General features: G+C 38.4%; 1 protein-coding gene across 2 annotated transcripts; it reads right to left on the minus strand.

Moving 5' to 3' along the window:
• Positions 1-1,043: 1,043 nt before the first annotated feature.
• LOC310721302 (FH1/FH2 domain-containing protein 1) lies at positions 1,044-9,215 on the minus strand. 2 transcript variants are annotated; one of them, XM_083532896.1, is made up of 9 exons: positions 8,257-9,215; positions 8,016-8,156; positions 7,665-7,847; positions 5,219-5,338; positions 4,366-4,527; positions 3,986-4,224; positions 3,540-3,777; positions 1,553-1,658; positions 1,044-1,469 (listed from the first exon to the last, which is right to left on the minus strand). In XM_083532896.1, the coding sequence occupies exons 1-9, from the start codon at positions 8,719-8,721 to the stop codon at positions 1,438-1,440; spliced, it is 1,686 nt and encodes a 561-aa protein (XP_083389022.1). In that variant the 5' UTR covers positions 8,722-9,215; the 3' UTR covers positions 1,044-1,437. The 2 variants fall into 2 exon arrangements, 1 of the variants encoding a protein (XP_083389022.1); XR_014531989.1 differs by lacking the exons at positions 1,044-1,469; positions 1,553-1,658 and adding an exon at positions 1,675-1,933 and having other exon boundaries at positions 3,428-3,777.
• Between the last annotated feature and the right edge of the window lie 2,265 nt (positions 9,216-11,480).

Raw genomic sequence — 11,480 nt, forward strand, 5'->3', positions numbered from 1 at the left:
GAGGATGGACAGGATTAGAAATGAGTTTATTAGAGGGACAGCGTGTGTAGGATGTTTTGGTAACAAGGTGAGGGAGGTGAGATTGATATGGTTTGGACATGTGCAGAGGAGGGACATGAATTATATTGGTAGAAGAATGCTGAGGATGGAGCCACCAGGAAGGAGGAAAAGAGGAAGACCAAGGAGGAGGTTTATGGATGTGGGGAGGGAAGACATGCAGGTAGTTGGGGTGAAAGAGGCAGATGTAGAGGACAGGGGGGTATGGAGACGGATGATCAGCTGTGGCGCCCCCTAATGGGAGAAGTCAAAAGAATAATAATAATAAAAAGAAATGTACTTAAGTACTTTGGATACTTAAGTACATTTGAAGGCAAATACTTCTGTACTTTTGCTCAAGTGAAAATTTAAAGGGAGCCCTTTTACTTTTACTGGAGTCATATTTTACCTGTACTTTTTTGATCAATAATACTCTATTTTTCTATATAGAATGTGCAATAAAATTGTATTATTTTTTATTTATTTTATTCTTATTATTAGTTTTTTTTTTTTATTTAATGTTAAAAAAAACAAGTTCCTTGTACAGTAAGTGCAAACATAATTGGCAATAAAACTGTTTCTGATTCTAATCCTTTCTTTAACTCAAGTACATGGTTTGTGTACTTTGTCCAGCACTGCTTGTGTGGCAATCTGTTAATATAGTTAATCTGTTAATAGTCTTACAGGAGTTTTTTTGTTAGAGCAAATAATGTCAATTTTGGTCTCATCTGTCTGTAGAACTTTCTGCTATTCAGTCACTGTCCAATTCTTATGTGTTTTTACCTTTTACTAAGGAATATGTATGAGTTTCAAAAACAATAATTGTTTCCACATTATTGAGAAGCAATGTATACATACATGATCATGTTTTATGTTAATATAAAGCATATTAAGTATTAAGTCTTTTATATAAGATACTGTTTATTATATTATTATTACTTTGCACTTTGCAAGTGTCTGTGATTTATTCTGATTCTGATCAAACTGCAGATGTTAGACAGTTTACTGATAACAAAAGATTTATTTAGATTTTCACAGATAAAATACATACAATGGAAATTCAAAAAATTTCATTTGAATGAATAAATTGACATTATAATTTCAAGTATTTCTCAACATGGCTGCGTATTAAACTTGTCTGAAGTTTATTAGATAACATACATACCCGCTGGTGCTATCAAGTCAAACAGTTTCTTACACCGCTTCAGTCTTACATTTACATTTCTGTCATTTCACCAACGGCCTTATACAGAGCAATGTACAATTATGTCATTTATAGCAAAAAAAGTTCAGGGTTAAAGGCCTTGCTCAAGGACCCAACAGTGGCAACCTTGTGGTGCTGGGATTAAAACTCACAACCTTCTAATTGGGAAGATCAGAGTTATAACCACTAAGTTACCATTACCACTTTGCCAGTCTTCGTGGAAAGCAACCTGCAAAACATTGCCCTTAAACATTAGTGATTTTTTTCATCCCATTGGATACTCAGAATTGAGTGACTGTGTGTAGATAATACCTCTGGTGTTCGGTGTCCTGCTGCGGTTACGTGGGAGACTGAGGTCAAAACAAGATGGCGATGGTGTGTTTAGCACCTCTTCAAGCATTGAATGCTCTGTGCAATCCTGAACAGAGAGCGAGAGAGAGAGAGAGAGAGAGAGAGAGAGAGAGAGAGAGAGAGTTGCTATAAGAATAAAATACTTAATTTTCAACTTTCCATCTTTGAATTATAATTCCACTCTTTACCACAAGGGGCAGTGAGATATTAAGTGGATTCTTGTTCCTGTGCACAGGCATGCTGAGACCCCCTGTCAAAGTCACATACTGATATACAGTCATGTGAAAATGAAAGTGCTTTCAATTCTTTGGTTTACTTATCAGTACATCATCAGGAAATCATCTGGACCTGCTAAGAAAACTTTTAAAATCTGCACGCGGTAAGTAGATTTGACAACGCCGCAAACAGTGTGAGGAAGAAGTATGCCTGGAAGGCTTGCATTGTGGGTATCAGAGACGCTCTAGCTGACATGACCTCGCATAGTTCAGACGTGTTCAGAGTGATCTCATGCGTTCTCGTATTTTGTGAAGCGATTTCACCCTTTGCTGCTTTATTTATCATGGCTAAAAAACTCAAAAGCAGTAAATCTGCTGCTGGTGGGGAAAAGAAGAAAGAAAGAGGAAAGCAATTTCTCGTGAGGATGTACCTTGTCTGCATCGGAACGCATCATAGAGTAGTCACTCTTTTCGCCTTACGACCTGATGGACTTACGACGCATTTTTCTGTCCCTATCTACGTTGTAAGTTGGGGTCTACCGGTACTTCTTTTCCAAAAATAAAGCCATCTGTGAGAAATTAAATACACCTTTACTGCTTTCATAGAATGTAAGGATCTACGTAAAAGCCAGTTGATGCTAAATAACTGCCTTGGATTAAGTGATCAACAAGTGTGACCACATCTATAAAAACCCAAGTTTGAGCAGTTTGCTGGTCTGGAGCATTCATGTGTGTGTGTGTGTTAACACAATACCAAAGAGGAAAGACTTCAGACATAAAATTAGAGAAGCAAATGTTACTGCCCACCTGTCAGAGAGCCGAATGTGTTAATGAACTTAATGAACCATTTACCTGTCCCCTTTATAAGGCCCCTCTTCCCCACTCATTGTCTGATCTACAGTTTACGGCTATAAATAATCCGGACTACCGCCTGTGTTTCCCATGCTCCGCGCCACGCTTCGGGTGAAGCCTGTTTCAGTTAAGTTTGTCGTTTCCTGTAGTTTCGTGTCTGACTCTTTTATGTTGGTTTATCCAAGAGCAATAAACGACAACCTTGTTTAATCCTGGTTCCTGAAGCCTGGTCAATCCGTGACACCACCATATTTATAAGGCCATTTTAAACAATTTATAGTCCATCATTCTACAGTGAGGAAGATTATTTACATATGGAAAACAGTTGCCATTCTAGCCAGGAATGGACATCTCAGCAAATTCACCCCAAGTTCAGACCATGCAATGTTCAGAGAACTTGCAAAACAACTCAGGAGATACATTTTACACTCTACAAGTATCATTTAGTAGAGTGTATCTACTTTAACTCAAGTACATGGTTTGTGTCCAACTGGATGCAACATTTAGCATCAATAGCGCTAGTAACAAGATAGCTGACTAACATTAGTGAAAACTAATGATGATGTTTTCCAAAACAACTATTAATGTAATCAATGTCATAGATTTAACCGAATGTGTTAATGAACTGATATGAAGCCAATACTGCTATAATCAGTGTTTTGCCCATGTTGATTTGACGTCACTCCTTTAACAGTCAAAGTTGAGAAGATTATGGCGATTAGTTCATTTGTTTAAGCTTGTCATTTAACAATTTTAGGCAAGGAATGACAATATTTCAGGTAGTGAATATATCACTTAGTGACTGTTGTAAAATTTCAATAACAAAAAAGTACTCTCATTGCTTCTGGGGGTCACAAAAGAATAAAAAACAGAACTCTCACAGAAGCTGGTCTTTCTATAGCCTTAGCTTTGGTAGAAGTGGGTGTAGAAGAGGGCGTTCTTTTTTCCTCTTTCTCCCTCTTTTCCCGTTCTCGTTCCTTCTCTCTCTGCTGAAGAATGGCGTGATGAGTAGCTCTATAATCCAGAGCAAAGTCGCTTACGGTTTTGCAGAACGCATCCGCGCTTGTCTCCCTCACCATGGTGCGGGAGTAGCCCAGGTACAAAAGGAATGAGTGAAATCTGGCAAGAAGAGATTTCTTTTTAGCAACTGATCAGCACAGGAAGGTGTATAACTGAGTTATATAAAATAAAAATAGGTGGAAAAAAATTATAAAAACACACAAAAAGTGTAGAGAAAAAAGCATCATATAGCAGATTGGAAAGCACATAATAAGAATAATATTAATAATAATGTCAGGGAAAATATTTGTTGTATCTTAAAGGCTACCTGTTGATGACCCGCCGATGGACAGCTCGGAGCACCTTCAGCCTTTCGTTGCACTCCTTCAGAAATTTTGGCAAGCTCTGGTAGAGGCATGCCTCACTAATGCCTCTCTGCTCATCCCTTTCGCCTCGTCCTGCTCCATTCTTCGTTCCTTCTTTATTCAGCAGATGCAGCTGCTCCCATGATTCTTTGCAACGGGACTCCAGTGCAGAAAGGCTCGACTGCACTTGCAAGTAATCACACTAACAGAAGTATTATTTATCGTAATTATGAATGTTTATTAAGTCTATTATTCAACAAATAAAAGATCATGAAACAGCTGAAAGATGTCCATCCCAAGCATCCAGTGTCTTAAAAAAAGATTACAGACACACGTATTTTACCTTACTGGCCCGGGTGACAGCAGTGATGTCAGAGTACAGGTCCGAGGATTGTGGGTAAAGCTGAAGGAGTAACACACACACGTGGTGTAAAAGAGGCTGCCTGCTGTGGGTGTCCCTGACCTGCGAAAGCTTCCCCAGGTAGCTCAGTTCAAACCCTCGAGCCTGAAGATGCAAAATATGCAAATGAAACATGGTGGGTATGTGATAATAAAACACGCTCCACTAGTCAAGGATTTCTGAACACAATGCTTCGACCACCCCTGTGCAAGCAAGCTCCATGAGGATATAGTTTATTGTGCATGAGTTGGAGTGTAAGATCTTGAGCTATAGAGCTCTGACCTCAACCCTATTAAACGCCTTTGGGATGAATTGGAAAGTTGACTGCACCCCAGGCCTCCTCACCTCACCTACATCAGTACCTGACTTTACTAACACCCGTTCACAGATGCACAAATCTTCACAAACACACTCCAAAATGTAGTGAAACATCTTCCCAGAAGAGTGGAAATTATTATAACAGCAAATGGGGACTAAATATGAAATTGGATGTTCAAAACATTGATATTAAAGTGAGGTGTCCACAAACTTTTCTCTTGTTTGCCATAAATCAAGTGCAGCACATCTGGACTTGCAGCCTGCATCAATTTAATATGATGATACGTTTTGATGGACACCATAAGTTCATCTTCCTAATGCTGCAAATGTATACAGACAATTTAGGTTTCCATATTTCACCTCTATTCTGCATCATTTCGTTCAGTCTGTGGGCAACATTAGGGATTCAACTGTAATCAAAACCCAAATAAAACATTTGACTGGCCATGTAATCATTTCAGTGATAACAATGTCTCACCTTACAGCCATTAAGACAATTACCGATGGCAAGTACAGTCGCAAGTATACAGTGGAACGTCTGATTGGTTGCCAGCTGCTCCATTGCAAGCTTGAGATGAAAGAGAGGCTCTGCAATTTCCTGTTTACAAGAAAATTCAAAGAAAGCATGAAACAAGCTTGCATAAAAACAAACCCTGATAGCAGCCCCTCTTTGAAAAAACAATAAACGCAAGTAGGAAATGCCATGAAGAATTTAAAATATGACATGTGGAAACTCATATTCATATATTCATATTCCATCCATCCATCCATCCATCCATTTTCTTCCGCTTATCCGTAATTCGGGTCGCGGGGGCAGCAGTCTAAGCAGGCCCCCGCCTTCGACTGCTGCCCAATCCTCACAGCACCGTCCCTTACGGTCCCTCCTGCAGGTGGTGAGCCCACGGGAAGGCGGCCCCACGTCACTCCGACGTCACGGACCTTGATATTTCCCTCGTAAGGGACCCCCGGAGCATAGAGGGTTAAGGGCCTTGCTCAAGGGCCCAAGAGTGGCAGCTTGGCGATACCGGGGCTTGAACCCCAGACCTTCCGATCTGCAACCCAGCGCCTTAACCGCTGGAGCCACCACTCCCCCTGATATATATTCATATATCATTCATATTTACACAACATATAATATAACACCAGAGCACTCACACAAGCTTATAATAGATGCTATATAATGCATTCACAAATAAACCAGCTTTGGGTTTGAAAACGTTTATACAGTTCTCCGTCTCCATACCCCCCTGTCCTCTACATCTGCCTCTTTCCAACCAACTACCGGCATGTCTTCCCTCACCACATCCAGAAACCTCCTCCTTGGTCTTCTTCTTTTCCTCCTTCCTGGTGGCTCCATCCTTAGCATTCTCCTACTGATATGCCCCATGTCTCTCCTCTGCACATGTCCAAACCATCTCAATCGTCCCTCTCTCACTTTGTCTCTTTCAATATACAGTACAGACCAAAAGTTTGGACACAACTTGTGTGTCCAAACAAATTGTAGAGTCACACTGAAGGCATCAAAACTATGAATTAACACATGTGGAATTATATACATAACAAAAAAGTGAACTGAAAATATGTCATATTGTAGGTTCTTCAAAGTAGGCATCAAGAGAATGCCAAGAGTGTGCAAAGCAGTAACCTAAACAAAAGGTGGCTACTTTGAAGAACCTACAATATGACATATTTTCAGTTGTTTCACACTTTTTTGTTATGTATATAATTCCACATGTGTAAATTCATAGTTTTGATGCCTTCAGTGTGACTCCTCAATTTTCATAGTCATGAAAATAAAGAAAACTATTTGAATGAGAAGGTGTGTCCAAACTTATGGTCTGTACTGTATATATGTGTGTTGCATCCTGGTGCTACAATTGTTCAAACAATTTTTTTTCTCATTAATCAACACTCAGTACCCTATAATGATAAAAGAAGGCAAAATTCTAGAAATGTCTGAATATTTATTAAAAAACTAAAGAAACGGAAATATCACATGATATCACATGTACATAAGTATTCAGACCCTTTACTCAGTAGCTTTACTTTGACCTTATGGCTTGGTGTTTGCTCTGATATGCATTGTCATCTGTAAGAACTCCAAATCACATCCAGTCAAGTTGTAGGAACATCTCAGCAATGATCAAGAGAAATAGGAGGCACCTGAACTAAATTTCAAGTGTTTTTGTGAAGGGTCTGAATGTATATTTAATACTTCAATTCTTTTTAAATAAACGTACAGACATTCTGTTTTCACTTTGTCATTATGAGGTACTGAGTATAGTATAGAGTATATATATGAATGAGGGGAAAAAAAGGATAATATGATTGTATCAGGAGGCAACATAACACAGGAGATGGAAAATTATTGTGGAAAACATTTTCCTCTAAAGGAATGCATAGCTTGTGTACAGTTGCCTTTTGCATTCCAAGCAGTTTGTTAGATTGATATGTTGGAGGGACATAGCATGCTGAAATGCTTTGTTGCTCACCATATTTGCAAAGAGTAATATGTTACTATGTTCTTTTTGGCAGCTTAAAACAATGTGACAGTTTTCCTCAGACCTCTATTATCAGGCATTTCCACCATAGAAGTAAAAAACTGAAGTAAAATTTATTTTGTTGTTGTTTTTCCCACCATTAAATATAATGTATAAATTGCTGAAATATTCAAACAAACCCACTGGGACATGTCACAGTTAAGGTCACAGAGATCCATTCTTCATTTCATAATCTGCATGATTGCATGCATTGCATTGCTGCCTCATAATTGATGACTGAATGATTGAATGACTGTAAAAGTGAACAGGAGTACAGGTGATCCTAATAAAGTGGACAGTGAGTGTATGATCTTGCACTGGGTTCTTGCTTACTTGTAAATTGCATCAGATAAAAAGTCCCAAAAGTATAAACAGAAATCTCACCTTCTCCAGTGTATCGTAGTCCAGTGCAAAAGCCCAGAGTTGAAGCCTGGAGTTCAGGTGTGTGACGGTGCTCAGAGTGAGGAGACATTGCTCGGCAAGGGCCAGGGTATAACGCGGTGTCTGAGCTTTTGCCTCCTTAATCAGTTTCAGCTCTTCCTCAGATGGGACCAGTGAATGAAGCCTCTGCATTAAATACAAATATTTACGTCTACATGAATTATTTGGATTCAGCGAAAATGCTACCGGTCGTCCTTTCTACATTAATATACAAAGAAATCATAGAACAGTTGGTGAAATTATGGATCTGTAATTAAGGGGATTTATGGCTATTTAAAGAATTAGGGTCTCTACCTGTACATCCTCCCTGTCCAGGACACTGGAGTCCATGCTGTAGATGGCTGGAGGGAGTAGGTGAGGAGGAGGCAGGCTGCTCAGGGCTATAGTAATAATGTTACTCCGCTTCACACCCAATACAGATAAATACGTCTGATTCTGGAAGACACACCACGTGAAACACTCATAAACAACTTTTTAATTACTGTCTTTTTACATATATTGTTTGATTTTTTATTTTAGAACAATTTTTCTTTACCTGTGTTTCACCCTTCCGTGCAGAAAGAGCCTTATTACTGCCACTCTTGCTTTCAAACAGATATTCAAGTCTGTTGGTGTCCAGATGGACCGGTTCCAAAGCAGCCCAAATGGACTGCGACCCAAAACGGCTGACTCTCGGCAGCGGCTGCAAACTCAACAGCTCCTTCCAGTGGAGCCTCAGAGTTCGGCGGCCTGATTTCAAAGCCACCGGATTAACCTGAGGAGAAAGAGCAGGAGGAGGAGGAGGAGGAGCTGGTGGAGGTGCTGGAGGATTTAAATGTTGTCCTGGTTTTTGCCTGGTTGGTGCATTGCTTTGAAAAGGGTCATCATCAACAATGCTCAGGTCCAGATCTTCTTCATCCCACAAGTCAGAAAAATCTAAAGCGTTGAGCCGTAGTCGAGGGGTGTGATTAACGAAAGAAGGCCAGGATTGCTCAGAATTCGAGGATTCCAACTGTTTCATTGGTGCTTTTTTTTGTAAAGGTCGCTATGGACAATTAAACCGTGCGTATTCAGAAGAAGAGAGTGCGGCGTTCAGTCTTATTTTTAGATGAATTCCGATTTCAGAGGTTTACACCTTTCTTTTCTCAACGTTCAAAGTTAGCGAGAGCTTTTCAATTTTAGACTCTTCATCCTGAGTTTCACATATTAGCTTTTATTTTTCTTGACACTATCCAAAAATCACTTAAAAGTGTTCCAATAACCATCCAAAACTTCAAGCCTGACCAGTTTCCGGATGTTTCTGGGCAAATCTTGATCACTCAAATGAAATCCTCTCCATCAGATGTCCAATTTTTTGTAACAATGATCTATTTGTGTTATATCCTCCAGTTCTCCTGTTGTGTAGCTTTGGACCTCCAAGCTAACCGTCGATCACCAGCATGTGCGTCCTCTACTCTTCAGTGGCTGTGTTCGAATAGCTTCTAAGCCGACAGTCTGTGTGGGCATCAGTGCGTTTATTTGAGTTGCGCCCTTTTCCTTAATTTCCTTATCACACCAGCATCTCCTGTTTATATTGCTCCCTGAGTATACACAACTGCCCTCTGGTAGTTTGTATACCTCCGCCCTCTTTCTCACCCAAACCAACATCTTCGCTTTTTCTCTTTCTCTCTCTGTTTTTTTTATTTTCATAACTATAACTTTAGTAATACATTTAATTTTGAATGTCATAGCATTGATAACAGAAGCCTGTTATTAATGCTATTCATGATGGAGTGGTATGATTTGGCTCAATTAAGTGGTAAGATTACTTTTTTCAATTATTATGAATTTTATTCATTAATGTTAAGACTCCTAACAACAACAACAATCACAATTTTATTTTAGTTCCTATTATCACTTATGCTATAGCAGCCATAATCATTCCCTCACTTTCACTTCCAGTGAAGTGAATCGAATAAGGTGGTAGCTCGGTGGTTAAGGGCTGCTGAGAGGATGGTTATGGGTTCAAGCCCCAGTATTGCCACACTTCAACTCTTTGGGCCCTTGAACAAAGCCCCTAACCCTGCATGCTCTATAGGTGCTGTATCACGGCTGGCTGTGAGCCAAGCTTCCTAACATTGCTAGGATATGCAATAAAAAGAATTTCACTATGTCGTATCTACATGTGACGAATAAAAAGCACATTTAACCCTTACTTTGTGAACTTTTCTAACAGAAACCATTTGCAACACAGCACTTCAGATATCAGATGCCAACCCCTTATCATGAGACCATGGAAAAATATTCAACACAAACATTCTGTTTTTCCATTTTTACTGTGTTAATCAGTACAGAATTCTGTCCATATATAGTAGTAAGTTTTTATTCTTTATTCAAAGGAAATCAACTTTGAAATCAAATGTTTTCGAATGACGTCAACACGCATTTAATTTTGACACTAGAAAATGAAGGATTGAGAAATACTAGTGGCACTAGGGGGTCTAATTTGAACGAAAACCAACATAAAATGATAGCATAGAGGAAATGTGGAAAAAACTAAATGAAATAAAAAAAACACCACCACAACAGAACACTAACTGTATTTCATTTGATTTGCATACAGTATCAAAACCTTTCACCTTCACCATAAGTTATTACAAGGAGGCACTGTATAATAAGTAAAGTTTAATAAGTTTAAAATCTGCAAATCTCACTTAATTAAAAAATGCACTCATTGTCGCTCATATAAGCCACACATGTTAGAAAACTTTCAAGCATCCAAGTGGTTGCATTGTATAATTATATATATTGTGTAGTAACTGTGTCTGGGCTACTGATACTTTCTCATTTAAAGTTTTATAAATTTTATATCATTATAAAAGTTCTGTCGGTTTGTTCATATAGTAGTAAACTTTTAATTTATTTTCAGTCTTCACACATTTTAAATAATGTGTTTCATTACAGTCGTGTCCTAAGTAGCCATAGGATTTTACACTCAACACTACAGAAAATCTTCTTTACATTTTATAAAATAGAAAAATAAATAAACAAATTGACAATACTGGTATACAGCAAAACTCACACAAGTTTATAACATAAGATATCTGGTTAGTCAGCCAGCCAGCCAGCAAAATAATGTAAAAACATAATCAATGAAACATAGTAGAGATATTAAGAGATTAAGATCACCGGGTCTTGAAACAATACCAGGTTTTGAATCGCAAAAGCGTTCTGGGGAAAATGTATAAAAATATAACACTGTATTGTTGTGCTTTTCTTTTGCTCATTTTAGCCAAATTGCTATAGGGATGCAATTTGATGATTTCATGTCAAATTAAATGTTGAACCCATTTGGATGATGCAGGATGTTTAACATACTGTACTTAGATGAATATAGAGCTATTCATAGTGGGATCCATATCATTATTACAAAGAGGTTGTTTTGTTTGTGCTTTTTAAAAAAATATATGTTATTTTCCCCACTAAGTTCCAGCCCTAGTCATAGTAAACCCAGTCATATACACTTTAGTGATCCTGACAGATTTTTTTGTTTGGTATGTTGGAAGTGTTGGTTTAGATACTGAAATGTGTTTTATTAATCAGGGACTAATGAACTTCTAATTCTAAAGATTTTTCAATTTCTGATATCTCATATATATTTTATTTCAGCCACTTAGGTGTTTAAAATCTTTTTCCTGCGTCATTTTTAACTTCTTTTCCATGTGGCTCTCGAAGACATTCACATTTGCTTGAAAACCCATGGGAGGTGATAGAAATCGCTCGTACAGCAATGCCCCATGA

The sequence above is a fragment of the Silurus aristotelis genome (genome assembly GCF_946808225.1).
Source record: "Silurus aristotelis genome assembly, chromosome: 27".
NCBI lineage: Eukaryota > Metazoa > Chordata > Actinopteri > Siluriformes > Siluridae > Silurus > Silurus aristotelis.

What these genes read in the sequence shown, in the direction of transcription:
- LOC310721302 (XM_083532896.1), bottom strand. Translation starts at nt 8,721, where the DNA reads ATGAAACAGTTGGAATCCTCGAATTCTGAGCAATCCTGGCCTTCTTTC. An exon ending in ATTGTCTTAATGGCTGTAAG is followed by an intron (nt 4,528 to 5,218) that starts GTGAGACATTGT and finishes TTGCATCTTCAG; the next exon opens with GCTCGAGGGTTTGAACTGAG. An exon ending in CTATAGAAAGACCAGCTTCT is followed by an intron (nt 1,659 to 3,539) that starts GTGAGAGTTCTG and finishes CTCTCTGTTCAG; the next exon opens with GATTGCACAGAGCATTCAAT.